Raw genomic sequence first — 24869 nt, 5'->3', positions numbered from 1 at the left:
TTCGCGCCATCGGTTCGGCGCTTCGCGCCTTCGCTGATAAGATACAAAAAACAAAAAAACAAAACTTTGCACCCCCCCCCTTTCAAAACCCAGATCCGCCCCTGTGATAACTAGCTTGTTTTCTTGCGAAGAAGTTTCATTTTGTGTTTGGTAGTTCTTCTCTTTTAGGTTAACCGTTAGGCCTAATTCTCCGATCATCATTCTGGTTTTGTTGCAAAACTTGAAAATACAAATACAAATAAAAGTTATCTGTATTTCAAGTTCAAGGGACGTAACAACCGGTACATCGTGCTTCACAGTCGAAACAGTCACAACTAATTTTGGACATTGCTTTTGAATTTTACCAGGCATTTCCTGCGTGAAATGTTATCTTGAATTAAAAACGAACGACAAAAGAATGAGCCGGTTTGAGATTCGAAAGTTGGGGTTTTTTTCAAGCGCCTTTGCTCCAACATCCTTTGTTTACTAACACGGCTCGGCCTTTTGCGCACGCACTGTGCAATATTCGCAGGTGATTGGTCAACTCGGCCATCCAAATTGGCGACAAACAACATGGCCGCCTCTTGACAAGGAACTCCGTCGTTCTTCAAACATTCAAACAGTAAGTGGATAAGCTTTTTACATTTGTCAGCAATTTTTGTAATGATCGAATGAGTCAAGCTTTGCGCGTGTTATTGCACGCGTATTTAGAGGAAGGGAGATAGGAAACGCACTCAGCCCCACCGGGTCAAACACCCCTTCGTTTGTAATGTAAACAAAAGCCCACATTTTATCGTGTTTGTTTTTTTCCGTTTGAAAAAAGATCATTTACGCTGACATCACAGACATTTGTGGTAGGCAGCTTTTTGTGTTATTGATGATCTCATTTGTAACCGGAAAGCTGGGAATCTTATTCGTACATAAGTATTAATTAGCGTGTACTGTAAGGGGATGTCAATTTGGAGGCTTGACCGAGATCTTCTCTGGTAAACATGTCAGGATTTCCCCCAACATTTCATGTGATTCGACATCTTGGATGCGAGATGAAGTCTTCCTAGCAGGGCGCTGTGCGAGTTACATCTATTTTATTAGTTTGAAGAGTGTGAAGTTCCTAACACGATAGTACATGACTCCGAAAAAACAACACTCGGTAAACACTCGAACGCGCATTCACCATTTTGTTCTTCTTGTTTCTACTCTGTAAACCGTTTACTATAACACATATATAATATTGGTGTTCTGTTTTGGTAATCAAAGTATGACATTACACATTACAGCAATGACAAGTATGTGTGTATGACTATAGATTGGCGATGTAAAGTTGCACGCACAAACATACACACACACAAACATACACACTTACAGAATGACATTTAATATATTTCATTGTCTGGTATCACTCGCATTCGTTTAAATTATACTAACATTAACAGATTATATTTGGTTATACTGTCGGTCATATAGAGACCGATGTGTTGATAAAATTAAGGGTAGTCCATCTCTCTTTTCACTCTCATTCTCTATCTGCGTGTATGTGCGTGTGTGTGTGTGCTGGATTGAAACTTTACATCGCCAATAAACCCAAAAAGTAAAATACACACACACATGACTCGTGTCTTCATCCATAGTTTTTTGGTCATTAGGGTTCGGTCAGTAGGCATGACACTGTGGAGAATGCCAGGTGCATCTTATGAATCTCATGCCCTGTGCAAGACATGTGGTCATAATCTGTTTGCAGGTTCATTTTTAAAAGCTTGACACACTTCCGGCATCACATCAGAATCAAAGACATTCTTTACTTGGTTACATTGTATGACACGGTATAACAAAGTGAACAGAAATTCTGAGAAAACTGGTTTTAAAAGGGAGGGTGGGAGGGAGTAAATGGGGGGGGGGGGGGGGGCAGTTGGTCATAAAAGGGGGGGGGGGTTATCACTGGTGATATATAATATTCAAACTGAGCCTGTTCTAAAAAAAATGAAAATGATTTTGTTAAAAGCTGTCAAGGTTGACTTTCAGAATCGCTACCGAATGAGGCAGATGCTAGAGCACTTATACTGTAATAGTAATAACAAGATCTAACAAATACCAGAAGGGAGCAGATGCTCAAAATATGCATGGACAGCAGTTAGTTAGATTTATGTAAAACCAGTCTCCTGGCCCCTGAAAGAATAACAGTTATCCCCGAGTACGCAGTAGGAGGGTCCAGCAGACTTTAATTGTGTGTCTGTCTGTGTATGTATGTGTGTCTGTCTCGACTTAACAGCTTATTGCTGGGAAACTACTGGGCGCAGTTCGTTCAAAAGTTGATACACCAACTTGATAATAGGTCCGATTGATCGTATTAAAACTTCATAATGTTACTTGGGACCTAAATGCCAAAAAACCCACAAAAGTTCTTGACGGTTGGACGAATTCAATCGGAGCGACAGCCAGCCATTGAGCTGATAGAACAGCGAAACATGTCACACAGTGATGAGAAAAGCATGATTTGCAAGCCAGCCAGCGGGTGGGGATTATTTTGGTCTCGGTGAGACTGAAAGAGATACAGTCGTCTGCTACAGATCTGTCGTCTGCTGCAGGATCTGTCGTTTGCGTGCGGTGTGTGTGTGTGTGTTCATTTTGTGCACATGTGTTAGTGTTACTGTTTGTGTGTGTGTGTGTGTGTGTGTGTGTGTGTGTGTGCACTTCGCGTGCTGGGCAACCTAATTTTAGCACCCTAGGCATTTGAGTTCACTGGGAAAATTGTCAGAGTTAGTGGCTTGGTGGCCAAAGTGATCCGGGTTCGATTCCCGGCATGGGCGGTCTATTTTTTTATATTTGTTTTTAAATTCTTGTTTACTATTGTTTATTATGAACGTTTTAATGTTTTATTTTACTCTAATAATTTTTTTAATTGTGTAAAATAAATAAATACATTTTTTTTTTTTTTTTTTAAATCCAAGTGATCCGGGTTCGATTCCCGGCATGGGCGGTCTATTTTATTTATTTTTTTTTTTAATTCTTGTTTACTATTGTTTATTATGAACGTTTTAATGTTTTATTTTACTCTAATAATTTTTTTAATTGTGTAAAATAAATTAAATTTTTTTTTTTTAAATCCACGTGCACAAGACAAAAACTTTCATTCTGGCGGAGCGAGCCAGTCTGAAGAGTACTCGGGTCCAGCGCCAGCGTTTTTTTATTGAAGTGAACAATAATAACAATAACTATAACAGCACTTTATTGTCCATTAAAATATTACATAAAAATGGAAAATTTTCTTCGGCACACCCTGCCTGCCTGTAAACGACTATAACAACAATTGTATAGGACAACACACATAAAACATAAAGCCACCTTCATCCTGTTCATTTCAATACTTGGCCAGAGTTGGGCAATATAACTCTCCTTTACCCGGTTTGTCTACATTTAGAGCAGTTACTCCCCTTCATTTGTAGACTTTCAGATTGACAATGAAAGTGACAGTCCAGCGGACGATAAGAAAAAGAAGAATATATTGTGATGAATATGAAGAAGTTTACAAAGTAAAGTATTATTGCAATCCTGAGGGGTATTGGGTTGTGAAAGTTAAAACATGTAAACTTTTTTTTAGTAAGATGTTAGTATAGATGTTAGTCAGAGATGGGAAGATCTTTGATAGCACCTTGTTTAGTGAACTTAAGGTCATTAACGTCATTGACAATAATAACAATAACTGTAACAGCACTTTATTGTCCATTAAATTTATCCCATGATAACTTTTTAGTGCACACTTCTTATGCAGTTAGTGGTTTTAGACTTTGTTTATTCAATATTTCACACATGCAATGGTTTTATAACCAGTTTACATTTCTTGTGTGCAGGATTTATTTGTGAATAAAAAAATAAAACAAAATGGAAACAGTGAGACGCTCCTCAGCAGATTTGGATGGTTCCGGATTGGCCTCCCGTGTCAGAGGTCGTGGTAGGGGTCGTGCACATTTGCCGCATGAGGACATTGTCGCATCCAATCCTGGACTGAGCAGTGCATCAAAATCAGAAAGATACAGTTACATGCATCATGATGATAGATTCAGTGATGATGCAGTGCAGAATGGGGAAGAGAACAGAAGTAGCAGACAGTCGAACTCAGAGCACGACAAGAAGCAAGCATCAGACAAAGAGAACTCGTGCAGCCCAAGGCCACAAAGATCTCGCAGACATAATTTTGACAATGGGGTCATGTCACGGATCAACACCATCCTCCGTGTGGGAAACAATGAACGTTCTGATGCCAGTGCCACACAGTCACTGGACAGAAAGACGAAAGAGTCATCCCCATCGTCGGACAAATCAGGACGTGGGTCCCCTAACCTGCGTCTGCACATCCCACCAAACACTACCTCTGCTGCACAGTTTGCGTCAATGATTCGTAAGCAGATTGCAGCTGGGGAAAGACCACGCAGCATGACCGACCCCACATCTTCCGGGACGGCTAGTGAGACTGAGAGAAAACAGACTGATGTCAAGGCAGCTGAAATCGTCAGTGATGACGCTTCCTCGTCTCACCCACAGACAAAATCATCAGGTAAGTAATCTGTACAGTAGGGCAATTCTGTTTTAAGTTTTTTTCCCCTGAGATTTTCTGTCCATAAAGCCCTGCAAGCTTACTTCAATTTAAAGACTGCCTCTCTTCGTGTCCTTAGATTTTTTTTTCACATGAGAACCCTTGGATTATTTATTATAGTATACATTTGAGCTTGAAAGCAAATCATTTGAAATATCAGTACTGTAATAGAGTAACTGAAGGTTTTATCTTGACATGCTCTCACCCTTTCTGTCCTCCGTCCCAATAAGCTCTCCAGCCACGCCTCAGAAAATGTAATACTCAGAACTCATCATAACTTCATCTGCTGTCAAGGACTAAAGCTTCTACATAAGTATTTATGCACAATAAGACATAAGATAATTTATTGTTCATACAATTTAACAATAGATGAAAAAGTTTGGTTCATCTGCTCTTAAAACAACCATATAACATTGACAACAAGCCTAAACATAAAAACAATAAAACACCCAAAGTACTACAGACAAGCAATATGCCCACATCCATACTACCCTCACACACACACACACACACACACACACACACACACATACACATATATACATACACACTGGTATGCATAATTAGAGCTGCCCAGATGATAGTATGATGAGAAACGGGCATGACCTGTCAGTAACTAATGTCAGGCACAGTTGACAGTGATGGATAGAAGGTCACTTTTAGCTACACTACAGGCAAGTAAGTACAAGTAGGTTTGACTGAGTCTGATTAATGAGTCAGTCTGTTTTTCTTCTTCACCATTTTGCAAGGACCCAACAGTGTTTTTCTTATGTTAAAAAAAAGTCTGTTTATATTTGCTACTACAGTGGTGAGTACATGTACTGTAACATATTTTATGAAATCAATGATAGTGAAAGTTACTGAAACTAGTAAAGGGTACATTCAGACCTACTAATTTCAGGCTGATTGTGTGTGTGTGTATAGTCAGTACCATTTCCCACAGTCAGGTTTATTTAGATTCGTGAGATACCTATGCACGATATGCTTCAAATTGTAAGTCTGTGTATTCCCCACAGGCTAAGATTTGTACTGTAATTGTTCAGTTATGGTGTAGTTACACTAATAGCTTAATTATGCTAACACTTTTGGTGGAGTCTTCTTTTTTTTAGGTGAAAAGATACAATGTCAGGCCTGAAAGTCACTGAGTTATGGTGATTTTACTGCTTAGGTATACAGTGTGCAGAAAAAATGTCAGTACCATTGTAACTCTAACAATGCTTTTCAAAGGTAAAAAATACATAGTAAGATCGGAAAGCTTCTTCTCTTTTTGTTTGTTGGTTAAATGAAGATGCATGGAATTAAGAGGAGGAGGAGGGGCACTGTCCACCAGTTAACGAAAGCTAAGAAAATTTGGCTTTTATTTTAATGTTCTAGTTTTTTTTAATGGTCTAAACAAAACCTTCTTTAAGTTCAATATCATGACATTTTAATTTACAAATATGACTCAAGCTCCAGATTTAACACTTTCAACAGGTTATATCACGATGTTAGTTAACCGGCACGGTTGGCCTAGTGGTAAGGCGTCCGCCCTGTGATCGGGAGGTCGTGGGTTCGAACCCTGACTGGGTCATACCTAAGACTTTAAAATTGGCAATCTAGTGGCTGCTCCGCCTGGCGTCCGGCATTATGGGGTTAGTGCTAGGACTGGTTGGTCCGGTGTCAGAATAATGTGACTGGGTGAGACATGAAGCCTGTGCTGCAACTTCTGTCTTGTGTGTAGTGCACGTTAAATGTCAAAGCAGCACCGCCCTGATATGCCCCTTCGTGGTCGGCTGGGCGTTAAGCAAACAAACAAACGATGTTAGTTTTAATTTTGTACATTTCATTTCAGGATCACATACCTCATCTTCTGCCCTTGTCAAAGCTAAAGGACGTGGGCGTGCCCGGGGACGTGCTCGTAGCAGGCAGGCCGATGTAGACCTGGCACCGGCACCAGGAGGTTCAGTCAACTCACAAGGTCATCTTGTGGAATATCACTCAGAAAATATGGACCAAGAACAGTTTGTTGATGCTAATACGACCAGCTCTGTACTAGACAGTGATGCTTTTACAAGTGAATGCATACCTGAGGATTCTCAGTCGTCGTCTCGGGCTGCATCTGACATGGTAGGAGACGCTTCCGAAGATACTGAGACCCCATTTCAAAACAATGGTGTGGATATAACTAGTTCTGAGGTGGACAAACAACACGAAACTGCCAAGAATTTGTGTCTCAAAATAGATGTGGGTGGAACCAATCCAGCAGGGGATATGTGTAGCCCTGGCCAGGTGGATGATATCACACAACTGCTGTCTCCTGACCACGAGTACACGCTGGACTGGGCTGCTGCCATGGAGACGCCCACTCCGGACACTTCTTTTGAGTCGCCGCCTGACTGGAGTATAAGGGAAGAGGATGGGTACTAGTGATGCTTTCCTTTATGTGTAAGTTTTGCCAGCTACCGGTACTTTACACAGTCATGATTTGTGGTTGGATTTGGGATGGAACATGGCGGGCATTTGTGCTTTTCAGTTAGGTAAATGGCAACCGTCATTCTCTTACTGCGTACGTTTTTGAATGTGAAATTTGTCATTTTAACGAAAAGACATTTTTGTAAAAGTGTTTTGGATTGACAATTGGAGTAAGGGAACAATGGTAGAAAGTTGTGTTGGTGCAAAACAGGACTGGCTTTCATAGGCAGTTCCATGGAAATGTTCTATCAAAAGTATGGTTCTGCAAATTTGTTTGATGTATTTGTCAGGCATTCTACATTACTTGGTTGTTCTTCAACAGTATTAATTTATTGAGTTCATTATTTAGAAAAATCATCACTGACTGAGTTTGCAGTGTTTTGATAGAATGAGCTGTGAAGGACATGACTTTGTGAGGAAAAGGTTGCAAATGCCAGATTGGAGTTTGTTATGCCTTGACTTAAAACCAGTTAGGCATTTTAGTCAAGATTGTTAATACCGTAATTCTTCATGTAATCATTGAATGTGATGATGGGATCTCCTGCCACGCTAACCTTGAAAAGAGAACATTTATGCTACAAAGTACAAGTGGGTAAGATAGAGAAGATAAAAAGAAAGTCTCTTCTGCCATTCGCTTTTAGTGACATAAATGTTAGGAAATCTACATATATTTCATTGTTTTATTGTAACATTGTCCCAGTATGTCTTACAACCCACAGGCGTTCTTTATATCAAAAATTGTACATATTTGAATGCAGGTTTTTAACAAAGCTTTATGCTTTTAACTACTCTATACTACAAAGTCCAGGCTGAGCAGACTAACTTGTCTTTTTAGCCTTTGTTTTTAGTTGTAGTTGTCTCGTTAAACTGTGCAATTTGAGCACAATTTTCTTATTAAAAGGCTCACTGTTTTAAACAGAAAGTTGTTTTTTGTTAGATCAGTGAAGATCGGGTGGCGATCACATGTTGCATTGAAAATAACTCCTTTTTTCTCAGTGATTTAGTGCAAAAATACTCACCTTTTCGATGCACTTCTTCAGGGATGTACAAGAAGAATGCATTCAAGTCATTTGTACTGTCATAATTATGCTTGTGCATAAAAGAGTAGTCTCCCTTGTACCAGCAACTGCTTCCATGAAGCTTCAGTTCTTGATTTCTTTGTTACATGGATCTGGGGTCTTTGTATAATGTTACCTTCATGCTGAAGACACCTTTATTCCATTCATGTGGTCAGAACCCTCAACCATAGCTTGTTTTTCGCTGGTTTGAAGAAGAACATGTTTAGTTGTGCCTTTCTTACCTTTTTTGTGCACTTACATAAAATTCTGGCGATTTCTTGTACATTCCTGGTCATTTGTTGAAGACGTGTTCATGATGATAAATACACACTTGAATTGTAATGCCGGATTTACAGTTCAAACGAAACAAAAATGACACTACCATTATGTTACCCGAGGGGTCTGGAACATGCACAATGGAATCAGAGGCTGGGAAATAAGAATGAGAAATCTGTCTTCATGTATATAAGGTGCAAAATGCACCAAACATTTAGGTGATGGGTTTGATTCTGTACCAATGGAAAAAAATACCCGGTAACCATTTTTATTTTTTTACAATGTTCGATCATATTGCGTGTGGTAACGCTGACTGCTGTGTTAATGACAAGCATAACCTCAGGCTTATCGGGTTATCGTTACCAAGAAGTTTTACTCCTCCCCGTGAGTGTGATTCTTTGCAGCTGCTGCGTCCGAACAAATCAGTTTAATATGGCTATGTTAAGTTTATTTTTGCTGGAAGTTTTACTAACACTGGTACCTTTAATGTGAGGTTCCGACACATCCAATAAAAGGGTCCCGCAGTGGGGCACTGCGGTTATGAAATTAAAGGCCCCTCCTGTTTTTGGAACCGCAGGAGCTTTCTAGTTTGCTGTTAGGTAGATTTTTGGTTCCTCTTTCCTGTCATGCTCTCTTTTTCTTCATGAATTCTTTTCTTTTTTCTGCCTTCTTGCTCATTCACCTGTATTTTTTCCAAAAATCTCTTCTCTTGCCGCTTGTCTCGCGATTCATGTATAGTTTAATCTGTTAGTGTTCTGATGTAAGTCCAGCAGTAGATAGGTTAAGCCTATTTTAACATACTGGAAACTGGTAATCTTCCAGTAGGTATTAATTTAGTTTTACTAAAGCCTGCTGGGACACAAGTAATGGGTTAGTGCATTTGTAAACAGGAATCGCTTGACAAGTGGCCCCCTTCATCCCCCCCTTCCTCGTCCTGATATGGCTCTGCGTAGTCGGCTGGACGTTAAGCAACAAATAAACAAACAAATAAAAGGGACACTTTCAAGGCACACTCCTTCTGGTGAAAACAAAAAGTTCTGTTTACCATCTCAGATCTGGCTAGGTATATATACATGAGATAAGAACACCCTTCCACTTGCTCACATACCAAAAACCAACATCCTGCCTCCTTGCTGTGGTTAGTTTGAATTTTTTTAATGCATTGATTTCTTAAAAAGCCATTGGTGGCTTTTAATTTTACAAAATTAATTCATAACAAATTCCCACTGTGCGCAGAGAACAGCAAGGCTTTTTGTTGTTGTTTGTTGTTGTTGTTGTTTGTTGTTGTTGTTTGTTGTTGTTTCTTGTTTGTTGTTGTTGTTTGTTGTTGTTGTTGTTGTTGATGTTGTTGTTTGTTGTTGTTGTTTCTTGTTGTTTCTTGTTGTTGTTGTTTCTTGTTGTTTCTTGTTGTTTTTTGTTGTTGTTTTTTGTTGTTGTTTTTTGTGACCAAGTGGAGGGATGGTCTTATTTCATGTATAAGCCTGGCCAGATCTGAGATGGTAAACCAATCTGTTTACTCAGGAAGGAGTGTGCCTTTCAGGTGTCCCTTTGTCTAGTATCTTTGCCAAAATATATGTGCCAGTGAGTCATGGGAGCCACCTGCAATGTACAGATACTTGTACAAAGGGATGTCCTTTCATCATAGGTACCACTGTTTATTTATGTGCAAGCTTACTACTAATTGATTTGCTCAACCATTAGCGATTTCCATTTGAAGCGTAGTGTGAAATATCTGATGGATGTGCACAGCTGTTGTTGGTGAGTGATGCTGCTGAGAGAATTTGTGATGGTCAAGTTTTGGACAGTTGTTTAGACTGATTTGACTTGTCAGTGTCAGCGTTTAAAAAAATGTCTTTTGATTTGTAAAACTAAAAGACAAACTCCAGAAATAACTTAGGTTTATTAAGGTTGTGAAAGAGTGAATTTTCTTGCTTTTAGTTTTATTGAAGCAAACCTTCCACACATGCTCCTGGTCCACCTGTTTCAGACACACGCCTCGCTAGTGACGTACCTATAATGTTGTGTGGGAAAGTTTGCCTCAATAAAAGCAAGAGTATTCATTCTTTCGCGACCCACACAAATCCCACCCTGAACACGGTCTATTACTCAGTAACAGAAAAAATGGTTATACATGTAGATTAGTTTGCATTAACACCTTGATTTCAGATTTTTTTAAAGGCTTGTACACACACACACACACACACACACACACACACACACACACACACACGCACACACACACACACACACACACACACTTTTCAGGGCAAACAGTCAAATTCAAAGTTAAGGATTAATTAGGATTGAGAACTATTTTGAACAGGTTTGGTGTTTTAAATGAAACTTGTTAAGTCCCGTGAGTGGAAGCTTAGGTAAAACCACAATTAAAAGTTTTTGCTTTTGAAGAAGTTGCTGTTTGATTTTAAACCACGGTGAAGCTTTGTATATGTTTTAATTAACACTTATCTTAAATGCTCAGGTTAGTATTTTATGATCAAATTGTATATTAGTTTTGTCACTTTTTATAGTATCTATACCTCAAGTTCTCAGAATATATTAATGAAATTATAAAATAATGATTTTTACCCTCAGCCTCAAAGGTATTTTATAGCTCTCAATTCGCTTTTACAAGCACGATGTATATAATATATTTGTCTTGGTTTGAGTAATACATACATGAATGTTATATTAATGCAGGCTGTTGGTTTCAGAATTGTAAATATATATTAATTTGTATTTCTTGTCGCATTGATGGACCAGTGAGTGATAGATCGACATGAATTGTCAGAGTTTTTTCATAAGGACTGTATGTGCATGCTGTTTTTGCATTTTCATAACTGTGTTAATACTAGGGCGCAGGATATTTAAAGCAATTTCATATTGGGCATTTGTGACTGTAATTAATGGTTCAGTTAGAGACAATGGCTGCTGGATGGTTTTTGTTGTCTATACAAAGCTCTGGAGTTTCAATATTTTAGAGATTTCTACTAAATGGTAATTTTGAACAATTGTACATATATATATATAGTACTAGATGAATACCCGCTTTGCCGGGAAGAAGTAGAGCCGACTACACGGCTGCGCCGGGGACCCGGCTTTGCCGGGTGTACGCCGGCTTTGCTGGTGCACCGCACGAAGGAAGGGAGATAAACGCGCAAAACACTGGAGAAGATAAGGAAGAGTAATACCCGGCTTCTCCGGGATGAAAGCGTTGTGGACAGTGACATTCTAAAAATAGTAACGTGCAGTGGCCTTCTAAAAATAGTATAACGAGAATATGGGTTGACGCCACACGAAGAAAGGGAGATAAACGCAAAACACTGGAGAAGATAAGGAAGAGTTAGTGGGAATGGATCTGGGAAGATGAACAGAAAAACCAAAATCGGTTCAGCGCTGCGCGCTGAGAGCACGTGTTGAAATATCTCATCGAGCAGGTTGTGTCCGGGGTGTACCTGAATATGGCCACCAAATTTGAAAGAGATCCATCGAGAACTTTGGCCGTGCATCGCGGACACACACACACACACACACACACACAAGTCGTATATATATATAGATCATTCACAGATCTGTGAAACTGAATCCTGCAATTTAGGCTTGTGATGCACTGCCATCTTGAACAAAGGTTTTTTAATCAGAAATTGTACATAAATCATTTAACTGTATCAAATTTATCATTCTATCATTTATCACAAAAACTACAATAGCAAAAAATAACATATCTATTGCTTGATTTTCACATTTGTTTTCTACACATGTTAGTACATGTACCCTATTATTTTTTAACAAGACAGCTTTACCTAGTATCATGTAACATTTTATCACCTTTTGCTAATTGCACGTGAAGAATTCTTACCTCATACCAAAGCTGTCACATCTGTATTGTTCATCATTGCTTTTTTCAGCAGCAGATGAAGCTATTCATGTTTTGCATGCTGCAGTGTCGTATGTACAGGTTAAGCATGTGGATGTCTCGAGAAAGTGTCTGTGTGTTTCAATCTTGAATTTTTTAGAAACTGGTGATATTGGCTCAAATTTCTCAGATGTGAAACTTTTTGTAAAGGGCTATGTTGGTTTTTTTTTGGTACCCCTGACAGATCTATATTTGGTGTAAAAGTTTTAAGTTTATGACACAAAGATTCATGTAGATGTAGACTGTTGTGTAGTTGGCACAGTGGAACCCCCTTTTAAGACCTAAAAAGAACCATGAGATAATGATGGGTCTTAAAAGGGTGGAGTCTTAAAATGGGGGTACATTTACAGAGGTTATGAACAGAAAGTCTGAGAAAAAAGTCTTAAAAGGGAGGAAGTCTTAAATTGGGGGTCTTAAAATAGGGGTTCCACTGTACATGTATGTCTGAGACCTGATAACTCCCCCTTTCCCCCCCCCCCCCCCCCCCCCCATGCTCCCCAGCATTTCGTAAGAGGCGACTAACGGATTCTGTTTCTCCTTTTACCCTTGTTAAGTGTTTCTTGTATAGAATATAGTCAATTTTTTGCAAAGATTTTAGTCAAGCAGTATGTAAGAAATGTTAAGTCCTTTGTACTGGAAACTTGCATTCTCCCAATAAGGTCATATATTGTACGTGTACTACGTTGCAAGAGCTCCCATGGGGTCGCCTTCACGCGGCGGGAGTGTTTCCACAGAGCTACCCAACCCCTTTACTTCTCTTCTTTTGTCTTATTTCTGCCTTACCAGTCCTTTCACCTATATTTCCTTCCAAGAAAACTCTCCCCACTATTCCCTGCAGTTTTCCAATTCTTTTCTTGTCTTATTTCTACCTGACTGGATCCATCACCTTTATTTCACTTACCAAAAGTCTTCTTTTCCACATCCTTATTTCTCTGCCCCCCGCATGTCGTAAGAGGCGACTAATGGATTCTGTTTCTCCTTTTACCCTTGTTGAGTGGTTCTTGTATAGAATATAGTCAATGTTTGTAAAGATTTTAGTCAAGCAGTATGTAAGAAATGTTTAGTCCTTTGTACTGGAAACTTGCATTCTCCCAGTAAGGTCATATATTGTACTACGTTGCAAGCCCCTGGAGCAATTTTTTGATTAGTGCTTTTGTGAACAAGAAACACTTAACAAGTGGCTCTATCCCATCTCCCCCCTTTTCCCTATCCCATCTCCCCCCTTTCCCTCGTCGCGATATAACCTTAGTGGTTGAAAACGACGTTAAACACCAAATAAGTAAGTAAGTACGTTGCAAGCCCCTGGAGCAAATTTTTGATTAGTGCTTTTGTGAACAAGAAACAATTGACAAGTGGCTCTATCCCATCTCCCCCCTTTCCCCGTCGCGATATAACCTTCGTGGTTGAAAACGACGTTAAACACCAAATAAAGAAAGAAAGACCTGAAAACTAGTGTTTGTTTTATTTCACAGAGCGTGGCTTTTCTTGTCCAAACTGTGGCTTAAATTGCACACATTGTGTTCCAAAGTTTGCATGTTGTTACTTGATCGGTATGATGATAATGTTACTTTATCAAGATTCCTTAAATAAAGCAGTATAAGTTGAACCTTGAGAGTGTGAGTGTTTTTCTTTCTTCTTACTTTGTGAAAGAAATGGCATTTTATTGAGATTAAGTTCACACAGTCTTCAAACATATGGAGACATATGATATTAAGTATACATTTTAACAACCTTGTTACACATAACGATTCAAAAACATTTAAAAAAATGACTCTAAAATGCAGTAAACATTTGTAGCTTGTATGACACATCTGATCATGAAGACAAACACACACATACAAAGACAAAGCACAAATACAGTGTCCCCCCTGAACACACGCACCCAGCCACCCCCACCAAACCTTATCAGGTTTTAAAAAGGTGGAAGTCTTAAAAAGGGAATAAAGTTACAGAGGTTCTGAATAAAAAGTTTTAAAAAAGCTGGGTCTATTTAGGGAGGGGGGGGGGGGTTCCTAAAAGGGGAGCTATGGCCAGAGAGAAAGACAGAGATTCCTGTTTGCTGCAGTTTTAATCATTAAATTAGTTGCCACAATGCTAAGAATGGTTTGAAGAATTTTCGCAGATAAAACCTTCGTTACACGAATCCATGTGAAGCTGTGTCAGAATAGTCAAGTTTCATAGTAGGACGGACTACACACAGAATGAGCAAGGTTAGACATGACTGATTTTCCTTCTGCAATTATGGTTTTCATTGTAAGGTCTTTTGTTTCTGCTATATGCTGGCATCTTCAATCTTGTTCTGATTAATTAATACGTACACGTGAATTGATACTAATAAGTTTGTGGTCTCATTTTGCAGTGAGGACTTAAAGGTGTGTGTAGAACTGCCACTTTTCCATTATAATGCACTTCTCCTACCACGTCCAGGGGCGGACCTAGTTGTGGATAAGGGGGGGGTTCCAAATTGGAGCAGGGGTCCAGGGGCCGCTCAGGCCCCGGTGGGGTCCATGGGCAAAGCCCTGGTGGGGGGTCTGGGGGGCAAAGCCCCCCAGATGCTGAAGGAATTTTATTTTTTTTAGGTCAATCGGAGGCCTCTCGTGGAAGATAACAAGGTAAAAAAACAAACGGATGGGGGGTGGGGGGGGGGTTCCGGGCACCCAGGAACCCCCCCCTAGGTCCGCCCCTGACGTCACAGAATATGTGACTTCATGCGACCTCTGCTTTGTTTCAAGCTGTAACAAACATTTTTATGATGGCGTCATGTTACGGTTCCACATGCAAGGACCTTAAAAAAAATGTAAACATTTACACAAATAAAACCCTCTTATTTTTAAATCCCGTGTAAAGGTGCTAACGCAGATCTGTGTGTCCTATACATGTAACCTTAGACTTTCATTCTGGAGCATTGTCCCCTGTGAGCGAACATACTGCTGCAAACTTCCGAGTCTTTGTAGACGCAGATAGGGGCGGGGATGTAGCTCAGTCGGTAGCGCGCTGGATTTGTATCCAGTTGGCCGCTGTCAGCGTGAGTTCGTCCCCACGTTCGGCGAGAGATTTATTTCTCAGAGTCAACTTTGTGTGCAGACTCTCCTCGGTGTCCGAACACCCCCGTGTGTACACGCAAGCACAAGACCAAGTGCGCACGAAAAAGATCCTGTAATCCATGTCAGAGTTTGGTGGGTTATAGAAACACGAAAATACCCAGCATGCTTCCTCCGAAAACGGCCGCGTATGGCTGCCTAAATGGCGGGGTAAAAAACGGTCATACACGTAAAATTCCACTCAGTCGTGCAAAAAACACGAGTGTACGTGGGAGTTTCAGTCCACGAACGCAGAAGAAGAAGAAGAAGAAGTAGACGCAGATTGTGTGACGAACTCAGCATTTTTTCCAAAATGACTACTCATGGTTTAGAAATGATGACATTTCAAATCCGACAGGTCTCGGGTTCACACTAAGTCTCATAACTGCATTATTTGCATTAACAGGCACTGTTGTGCTGCTGTGGACCTTGGGTGTTTCTGTCCAAACTGACGTCATAATGTATTATGTTGACATCACATTGAGCCCTAAACCGTCACTGTCTGCTTTGTAGAGGTGCTGTTGCAGCGAGGGTGATACGCGCAGATAACGGCATTGTTCACGAAGAGCTTCGATATCTTCAGGGCCAAGGTCCTTGAGTGAAAGTGCTCTGGGTGTGTAGCCTAGCTTGAGCTCCTTGTTCTTCTTCGTGATCCTCTCTCGTCGCTCCTTCTTCTTTTTGGCGTCAGGGCTGTTATAAAAAATACACACACACTCATCATTTTGGCGTGAGGGGTGTTTTAAATAAATACACACAAACTCTTCATCTTGGTTCAATGGGTTGTTACAAAAAACAACCAACAACAACAACACAGAAACAGACACACAAACTCTTCATCTTTGTATGAGGGCATCCTGAACCCAGGTCAAAAATTAGTTACTTCCCTTCGGGTCTCATTCTATCAGAGAGACAACTGGCGATAGCCGTGGAGCGATGATTATCAGAATGCGTATGAGGGCTGTAAAATAAATCACACACAAACTCTTCATCTTGGCTTGAGGGCTGTTAAAAACAATTAACATACCCAAACTCTTCAGATATTGGACATTGGAGATTTGCAAAGTTCTTGAGACTGGAAAAGAAGGTTTGCGGGTATGGTCGATCCTTAGTATGCATGGCCTTTTGCATACATGTCTTTAGAACCATAATAATCGTGGATCTCACGTTGAGAGAAAGAGAGAAAAAGTGTGTGTGTGTGTGTGTTTGTGTGTGTGTGTGTGTTGTGTGTGTGTTGTGTGTGTGTGTGTGTGTCTGTCTGTCTGTCTGTCTGTCTGTCTGTCTGTCTGTGCGAGGATTGGGCTTTACGGCACATTTCCTAATCAGAAATTCTGTTCAATGAATCTCACAGAACATGTAATCCACCGTACCTGAGCACTTTACTCAGGGCATCTCGATCCTTCCTAGCGGCCCTGATGACGTCAGGCGTGTCGAAGAACGTGGTGGCGTGGGGGGTCTGAGTGTGACGTCGGTTGTACAGGCGTCTCTCCAGGGAGTACACTCCATCTTCCACGGCTGCATTCTTAACGTGCGCCGCCCGCAGAAGGTGAGCAAAGATGATGCTGTCGTTGTGGCTAATGTTGGTTTTGGAGTAGTGCACCTGAACGTTTGATATGGAACAGTGATACATGCACATGTATTGATAAGCGGCTGACTGCGTAGGGAGATTTTCACGGACTGAGGAGGAAGATACCATTGGTCACTTTTCAAAACTCATTGTGAATTTCTTGATTGCCTTGAATCAAAATTCAAAGTCATTCATGGGAATGTGCACATCTGAGATTTATGAAGTAAGCGACCAGATTACAATGTATTTCGACGACCAACTCCAGAGCATACCCCACATATTTTTGTCGTTTGTTAACGGCTCAACACAGAAAGTACGACCGGCCAGATGGGATTCAGATGCAAACGTGTGATTTTCAAAGTTTTCCTTTGCATCCGGCCAGGTTATATTTCACGGGTAGCATAGACAGAATAGCCTACCAATGCGAAATAAGAAAACAAAGGATTCGCTAATAAATTCAATAAGCATATGCTTCAGAACGGATCCTAAATGCAATATATTGTACACATGTCACGAAATCAAAAGAAAATAAAGTTGTGCTTACACCAAATAAGTAAACAAAACAAGACAGAACAACCACCCCCTTCCCAGCCCCCGTGTACCCCCCCACCCCCACCCCCCCACACACACACACACACAAACAAACACACACACAAACAACACACAAACAATGTTCTTGTGGGGCAATATATGCTGCATTATCGTGTACATGTGCTCAGATAGGCTAATTATTTAAATTCCGTGAGGTCATGTACCTGAAGATGGCGCAGGCCTCCACGCACGGGCGACAAGTACTGGCTGGCTTTGTTGAACATGTTCTCTCTCTGGTGGTTATACAGCTCAGTCTTCTCATACTGCGGGTCATACTGCAATACAATGGCGTACATTTTGTACTTCATTAGAATGGCGTATGTTTTCTACTTCACCGCGGCAGTTACTGTGAACACTTTCTTGCAAGATTTAGTCTACTTTAAAGGACCTCAGACATGCAATAAGCGAGCCGCCATTTTCATATGCATGCTAACCATTTCACCGGAGGTATCACTAATAGTAACTACTACTACTACTACTACTACTACTACTACTACTACTACTACTACTACTACTACTACTACTACTACTACTACTAAAGTTTATAATAACACGCGAAATCCTTCTTGTGTAGGCTATCATGTGAACCATCCCTGATCTGTCTAGGCATTTACTCGGGTTAACATCATCATTCAAAATGGACACATACCACAATTAACAGTCTCGCTGTTCCATTTGACGAATTGCAACTTTAATTTTTGTTGAATTAATTTGGTAAGTTACACCTGTGTCAATCTGCCAAAATGATTTAGCAACAAATTACCACTCAGCACAGAATTCAGCCACACTATTCATTTTGTATATTAATCAACGCGAAATGTTGCTCTTCTCACATGTAAAAAGCCTGAACATATCCGGGTCAATGAACATGGTCGCTTACATCAGAAGGATGTTACCTTTAACAATCTTACCACCAAAAGCATGTCTTGGTAAAACAAACCCAACAGGACGATAAATACAATGGAACCCCACTTTTAAGACCTCCCAATTGTAGACTCCCGCCCCCCCCCCCCCCATTTTAGACTCTCCCTCCCCCAATTTTAGACTCCCCCCATTTTAGACTCCCCCAATTTTAGACTCCCCCCCCCAATTTTAGACTTCCCCCAATTTTAGACTCCCCCCCAATTTTAGACTCCCCCCAATTTTAGACTCCCCCCCATTATAGACTCCCCCCAATTTTAGACTCCCCCCCAATTTTAGACTCCCCCCAATTTTGGACTCCCCCCCCAATTTTAGACTCCCCCCAATTTTAGACTCCCCCCAATTTTAGACTCCCCCCCAAATTTTAGACTCCCCCCCAATTTTAGACTCCCCCAATTTTAGACTCCCCCCCAATTTTAGACTCCCCCCCCCCCCCCCTTTTCAGACCTTGCCTTTTAAGATTTTCTTTTCATAACCTCTGTATATTAACCTCCTTTTTAAGGCTGACTCCTTTTTAAGACCTGGTTGTTTCAGATTTGTGGGGGTATTACACTTGAATGTCCGCTGTATTTGCAGTATTGTGAGAGAAAAATGGTGTTGGTTAAGTTACCTGACTTGGTTGGCGAGAAAGGTGGTGAGCCTCGAAGTCCTCGGCTAGGTTGCTGTCCACTCTACTGGCTCGCCTCCCTCCTCCAGACACGCCGGACACAGTGGACATTCTCCTCGATCCCGCCTCGCTGTACCTTCTGGAGCTCTGCACAGACCCTCTCCTCAGCCTCTCCAGGTCGTCCGAATCCTCCAGTATGGGTCCGTTGAGATGATGACTCAAGGCGAACTTGTGGTGGTTGTGAAGGGTGCTGTTGCAGGGGTCGCTGAAGTGCTTACTGTGAACGCTGCTGTGTCGTCTCCGTGACACTGCGCCGCTGCCTTGGGCCCAGCTGACCTGTCTGTTGAAGGCGGAAGACTCTGATAGTCCTCTGTCATAGCGTAGCGGTCCTGCGCTAGCTGTACTGCTTCTGCGACTACTCAGCGCTGACTTGAGACTTTCACCACCACCACCAACACCGCCTGAGGTAGCAGGAGGGAGAAGCAGATTGTGGGACTGGGTCGGAGATTGAGGTGGAACCTCTCGTGATGCAGAATCTCGAGGTGTGTTTGGCCTGAAGGCTGTGTAGGAGTCGAACTCCACGTTGTAAGTAAACGGCGTTAGAGCTCTCCTCAGACCTGCTGCTTCTAGAGCTGCCGGAATGCTGTAGCGTCGAATCTGGTCCGATCCTGCCTTGAGCCTGTTCGACACGTCTTCCTCTCTTCTCAGTGGCATCTTTTCGTCAGACATCTTTGGGCTCTGAGGGACCTTCAGCCTGGTGTTCTTGAAGTGATTCCTCAGCACACGGCTTGTCAGACGGTTGAGCAGTTCCTCCTTGTCATTCATCTGTGGAGCGCTTGACGGCCCATCTCCCTCGTGGTGGTCGGACTGCACGCACTGAACTAAAGCTAGGTACTCGTCAGCGTTGATGGAGACCGCGTCGACGTCATCACTGTAATCGCTGACGTCAGAGTCATTGCTTGCGTCATCAACAACGACAACAGGGATGATGAACCGAGAGGGAGACTCCTCGTTTTCTTCTCCTTCATTCTGGTTCCTAGTTTCTTCCGAGTCTTCCAGGTAATTGTCGGTTGTAATGACTGTTACCGCGCTGACGTCAGACTTGTTTCGATTAGTGCGGGATTCTGTTACATCGACTCGAGTCACGGGTGTAGGAAATGCGGTCACGCTTTCTGAATCCGCCTGATGTTCATCGGATTTGGCATCGGAATTGGTTAGGAATTGATCTTTCTCTGCGCTGTTGATGTTGTCGGTCTGCACGCGATCGTTTGATGAAGAGTTTTTATCAGTGGGTTGTGATGCATCGACTGATGTTACATTGTGGTCAAATCTTATTTCAGCATCATTCGCTTGGTCTGATTTTCTTTCCACTACAACTGCTTCGTCTTTTCTTCTGTCTGCGTCATTCGCTTGGTCTTTTCTTCTGCCCACGTCGTTGGTTTCGTCTTTTCTTTTCTCTGCATCAAGCGCTTTGTCGTTTTTTCTTTCCATATCATTTGCTTGGTCTTTTCTTCTTCCAGGCTCATCGTTCGGTTGGTCTTCGACTAGGGACATTTCCTTTTGCAATGTGTGAGGCACTTGTTCTGGCCGGGGTAACTGTGAACGGTAGTTTTCATCAGAAGTTGTGTCCGTTTTCGGGGAAACTTCTTGTGTATGTACACATTTTTGCAAACTTTGCTCTTTCAACGGGTTTTCTGAGTGACAGTTCTCTACGTCTGTGTCTTTGGCTTGAAGTAAGCTCTTTCCTTTTTGTACTTCAACGCGTTCTTGCTTTTCACCACTGTTTCCATAGCGAGATACAGCAGTTTGTAGAGATGCTGAGGAACATCTTATGCCGCGGTACCGATGATCTTCCAATTCAGACTTCGAAGCAGCAGTACTGGCTTGCTCAATGCCGGAAGCATCTTCTTCGTTTTGCCTTCCTGTTTCAGTTTCCTTTTTCATGTCAGGAGAACCACGTAGGCTTGCTGTAACAATGGCCTTCTTTCTCCGTTGAGTTTGTAGTTTGTCTTGAGCTTTCTTACCGCGTGTGGTTGCATTTCTTCTCGGCGTGTGCGGTTTGTTGGTGGCTTTGGGTGTTCTAGTTTTTCGTGGATGTTCAGCCCCCTTGCAGCTCTTTTGGCTCAAAACTCCCGCTGACTTGGACGATTTTCCTTCATTTTGCATCTCTGGTGACACGAAATTGCTGGTTCTGTCTCCTATTCGATCCACGTGCGCACTGCCTTCTTTGCTGAAGTTCACTCTGGTATTTGCAGAGTCTGTTCTGGCAGTGGTATTATATGCAGAAAGGTGTTGCGCATTGCTATCGATGTTCTGATCGATGCTCACTTCCTGATTGCATTCACTAGCATTGCTGGGTTGATTTAAATTCAGTCTTTCGCCTTCCTTTTGTGGTGTCAAATCACGATTCTTGATTGTGTTCGTGACTTGCATTGAAGCGTGAGTAGCATGATCGTCATTTCCCTCAGCATTGATTCTTGTGTAGTTTACGTCAATGGACAGTCCTTCTGTCAGTGTTTCTTCGTAGGGTTTTTTTTCTTCAAGATCTGAAGAAGACTCAATAATACTGTCAACATCTTTGTTTTTGTCACTTTTAGGGCCAGTTTCAGTTGATAGTATGGAGACTTTTATTATATTTCGAGTCTGGTTTTGTCCATCTGCGTCTTTTGTGTCGACATCTTTTGAAATTGTGTACCGATCCCTTGTGCGTTTTGGCAGACCAGTCCCGTGTGTGATGATTTCTTCTGCTTTTGTTTGGTTTTCGCCTGGTTTATGAGTTACATTGTCAATTTGTCCCTCGTCTTCGTAGCCGCGAGGTGCTGATGAGCCTCTCCTTTTTGAACTGCTCGTGTCTTCGCCTTCAGATGCGTTCTCTACTCTAATGCGCCCAGGACAGTTTTGACCCGAAGAAAAAGTCGCTGTCTCTGATTTTACAGCTAGGGGTCCTGTGGGATGATCCGAACCATTGCTGGTCTCCAGCGGTATCTGTGTGTCGCTCGCTACATCTTCCGTTTCTCTGTGGCTGTAAAACTCTCCCTGTCTGGTTTCGCCTGCAGCTAGTTGGTCCGTTGTTTTTTGTGAGTCGCTGATTCTTGTTGAAGAATGTGCGGTCAGACCTGTTTCATCTCTGTGAGTATAGCGATCCTGACTGACCTCACCGGACAAGGCTGAACGACTGGCTCCTTTCTGCGGTTCTTTGCTGTCAGCTAACGCGCCTGCAACCCCTGCAAGATGACTTTCCTGGAGTGCTCTGCTTCCAGCCGACGCGCTCGCAGAAGATCTAGGATCACAACCACGATACCGCCCCTGTCCTCTTTCGCTGGACTGCGTTGCTGACGTTGCTTGACGTCCAGCACCAGACTTGGCCGCAGTCAGACGGTCAAGCTGGGCGGAGGTCAATTCATAGACGGCGGACGCAGCGCTTCTGATCAGAGACCTTGACCGGGGCCTTTGGGGCAGTCTGACGGCGTTCTCCTGGGGAGGGTCCGGCTGGTGTCCGAACCGGAGCTTCACCTGTCCGTCTTCAACGCACGTCTGTATCACCCGCCTGATGTGCTTGTTTGTCAGGTAGCGGTACTCCGGCTGCTGGCGAATGTAGTCGCCGTTAAAACGATCCATTGTCTGTTATGGCTGTGTTGTTGAAAAGCGTTTGTTATCAAGGAGTGTCTCCAGTGATATAAACTGACAGTATACAATAGACATCGTACAACTATGACTGACACTTTAATCCGCTGGATCAAGTAAAGTCGTGTACATATGCGGGACTCAAGTTCTTACTCTCCAGCAAACGAGTTCAACCAAAATCGCGAGATTCAAAGTAAGAACTAAAACAGAAACGTGAAAATCCTCAAGAAAATGTTTGTGTGGATGAAGACCTATTCAAACACGTTACGAACATGGATGTTTCTGACCTAACAACCTTCGGTCCATTTTTTTTAATGACACGAATTCTATGACATAACTTCAATCATCGATGTTAACTTCAATTTATTCAGTTCCGTTTGTCCTCTTATTGTTTTCTTTAAATGTCTGTAACTGTTGGATGTCTGAGCCAACAATTGCAAAGCTGTTCACATAAGCTGGAACATGTTTTTTCCAATGCAGACCTCTACGGCTTGGTCCGAGCCATTAAAACACAAACGCAGTTTCTGCCGTTCATCATTTACGCACCTCCTGTGTGTGACAGTCCTGAATGTCAAGACATTTTGTGAAGGAAGGCATGAATCCTGTTTCTCCTGAATATTCTCAGCGGAGCGCTGTTAACAGATTCTGTGCCCGTATCTCAGTCGCAAGTACTGGTCAGACGAGTAAAATAGCCTTGTGTCAACGTCAACGTTCACTCAAGATTGCTACTTCTCATTTGATTTGATAAAGCAACCACACAGATAGTCCTGAATGTCAAGCCAGTTTGTGAAGTGAAGCATGAATCCTGTTTCTCCTGAATATTTTCAGAGCCTGTACGGGCCGTATCTCAGTCGCAAGTACTGGTCAGATGAGGAAAATAGCCTTGTGTCAACGTCAACTTTCCCTCAAGATTGCTACTTCCCGCTTAATTTGTTAAAGCAACCACACAGACAGTCATATACCTCGCAGAACGATGTCTGTAGTTTTCAATCAGCAACACCCAAAGCATTGAAGGTAACACTACAGTATCTTGTGTGTGAATGCCTTCTTATCATCAAACAAAAACTGTCCTTTCACAAAATGAGTAGCTTGCCTTACGCTGCAGCATTTGTCACAAGTTGCCAACGAACTGAATATTTGGTACAAAAGGGAGAACAACGATTACGTTTGGGACTCAATAAATCCTGACAATAAAGGGCGAAAGGAGAGGGCAATATGGCATCGTCAAACAGATAAGTCTGTGAAGTATGGTTTGCACAGTGGCACTAACTCTCCTACAATGGATAAGAGATCATAAATAATCCAGCGTACGAGGGCCTTTCACGGACATCATATCTGTGCTCGGCAAACAAGAGAAATGCGAACAAAAGGATTTCACGTCTGCTGGCTTCTGTCTTCGTGTCAGGGAGTCAGGGTTGTAAACGCCACCTTGAAACAGACAGATTTAAACACTTGGTGACACAAGAAGGACTGAAAATCGCTTCAGACAAAACTAGTCCCAGTAACCCTGCTAAGACAGGTCAGATCAAAACTAGTCCCAGTAACCCTGCTAAGACAGGTCAGATCGAAACTAGTCCCAGTAACCCTGCTAAGACAGGTCAGATCGAAACTAGTCCCAGTAACCCTGCTAAGACAGGTCAGATCGAAACTAGTCCCAGTAACCCTGCTAAGACAGGTCAGACAAAACTAGTCCCAGTAACCCTGCTAAGACAGGTCAGATCGAAACTAGTCCCAGTAACCCTGCTAAGACAGGTCAGATCGAAACTAGTCCCAGTAACCCTGCTAAGACATGTCAGATCGAAACTAGTCCCAGTAACCCTGCTAAGACAGGTCAGATCGAAACTAGTCCCAGTAACCCTGCTAAGACAGGTCAGATCGAAACTAGTCCCAGTAACCCTGCTAAGACAGGTCAGACAAAACTAGTCCCAGTAACCCTGCTAAGACAGGTCAGACAAAACTAGTCCCAGTAACCCTGCTAAGACAGGTCAGACCGAAACTGACGCATCTTGGCACTTACATATGTAAGGTAGTTGTTTTATACATGGGTTGACTGTACAACTAAAGTGAGTCATCCATTTTAAACATGATCAATTTTGACATCAAATTCGTCGGAGCATGATCAATTCGACATCAAATTCGAACATGATTAGTACTAATGAGCAAATGCAATGCATTGGGTGATGTGTGCAATGCTGATCAAAAGCATTTTATTCTTGA

General features: G+C 42.0%; 2 protein-coding genes across 2 annotated transcripts; one reads left to right on the top strand and one right to left on the bottom strand.

Annotated features, from left to right (window-relative positions):
* Positions 1-497: 497 nt before the first annotated feature.
* LOC138953426 (uncharacterized) lies at positions 498-13871 on the top strand. The gene is made up of 3 exons (XM_070325235.1): positions 498-601; positions 3825-4528; positions 6399-13871. The coding sequence occupies exons 2-3, from the start codon at positions 3856-3858 to the stop codon at positions 6971-6973; spliced, it is 1248 nt and encodes a 415-aa protein (XP_070181336.1). The 5' UTR covers positions 498-601; positions 3825-3855; the 3' UTR covers positions 6974-13871.
* A 1086-nt stretch (positions 13872-14957) lies between these two features.
* Positions 14958-22646, bottom strand: LOC138952675 (dentin sialophosphoprotein-like). Its single transcript, XM_070324374.1, has 4 exons — positions 19032-22646; positions 17665-17775; positions 16713-16942; positions 14958-16035 (listed from the first exon to the last, which is right to left on the bottom strand). Exons 1-4 carry the CDS (start codon positions 22644-22646, stop codon positions 15810-15812), a joined length of 4182 nt encoding a protein of 1393 aa, XP_070180475.1. The 3' UTR covers positions 14958-15809.
* Positions 22647-24869: the final 2223 nt, after the last annotated feature.

The sequence above is a fragment of the Littorina saxatilis genome, linkage group LG17 (genome assembly GCF_037325665.1).
Source record: "Littorina saxatilis isolate snail1 linkage group LG17, US_GU_Lsax_2.0, whole genome shotgun sequence".
Classification (NCBI taxonomy): domain Eukaryota; kingdom Metazoa; phylum Mollusca; class Gastropoda; order Littorinimorpha; family Littorinidae; genus Littorina; species Littorina saxatilis.
This window is presented reverse-complemented; position numbering and strand designations above follow the sequence as displayed.

Excerpts from the sequence above, each read along its gene's own strand:
- LOC138953426 (XM_070325235.1), top strand. The coding sequence starts at position 3,856 with ATGGAAACAGTGAGACGCTCCTCAGCAGATTTGGATGGTTCCGGATTG. Across the intron at positions 4,529-6,398 it reads CCCACAGACAAAATCATCAG|GATCACATACCTCATCTTCT; the intron begins GTAAGTAATCTG and ends ATTTCATTTCAG.
- LOC138952675 (XM_070324374.1), bottom strand. The coding sequence starts at position 22,646 with ATGGATCGTTTTAACGGCGACTACATTCGCCAGCAGCCGGAGTACCGC. Across the intron at positions 17,776-19,031 it reads TTTCTCGCCAACCAAGTCAG|TATGACCCGCAGTATGAGAA; the intron begins GTAACTTAACCA and ends ATTGTATTGCAG. Across the intron at positions 16,943-17,664 it reads GAGGCCTGCGCCATCTTCAG|GTGCACTACTCCAAAACCAA; the intron begins GTACATGACCTC and ends TCAAACGTTCAG.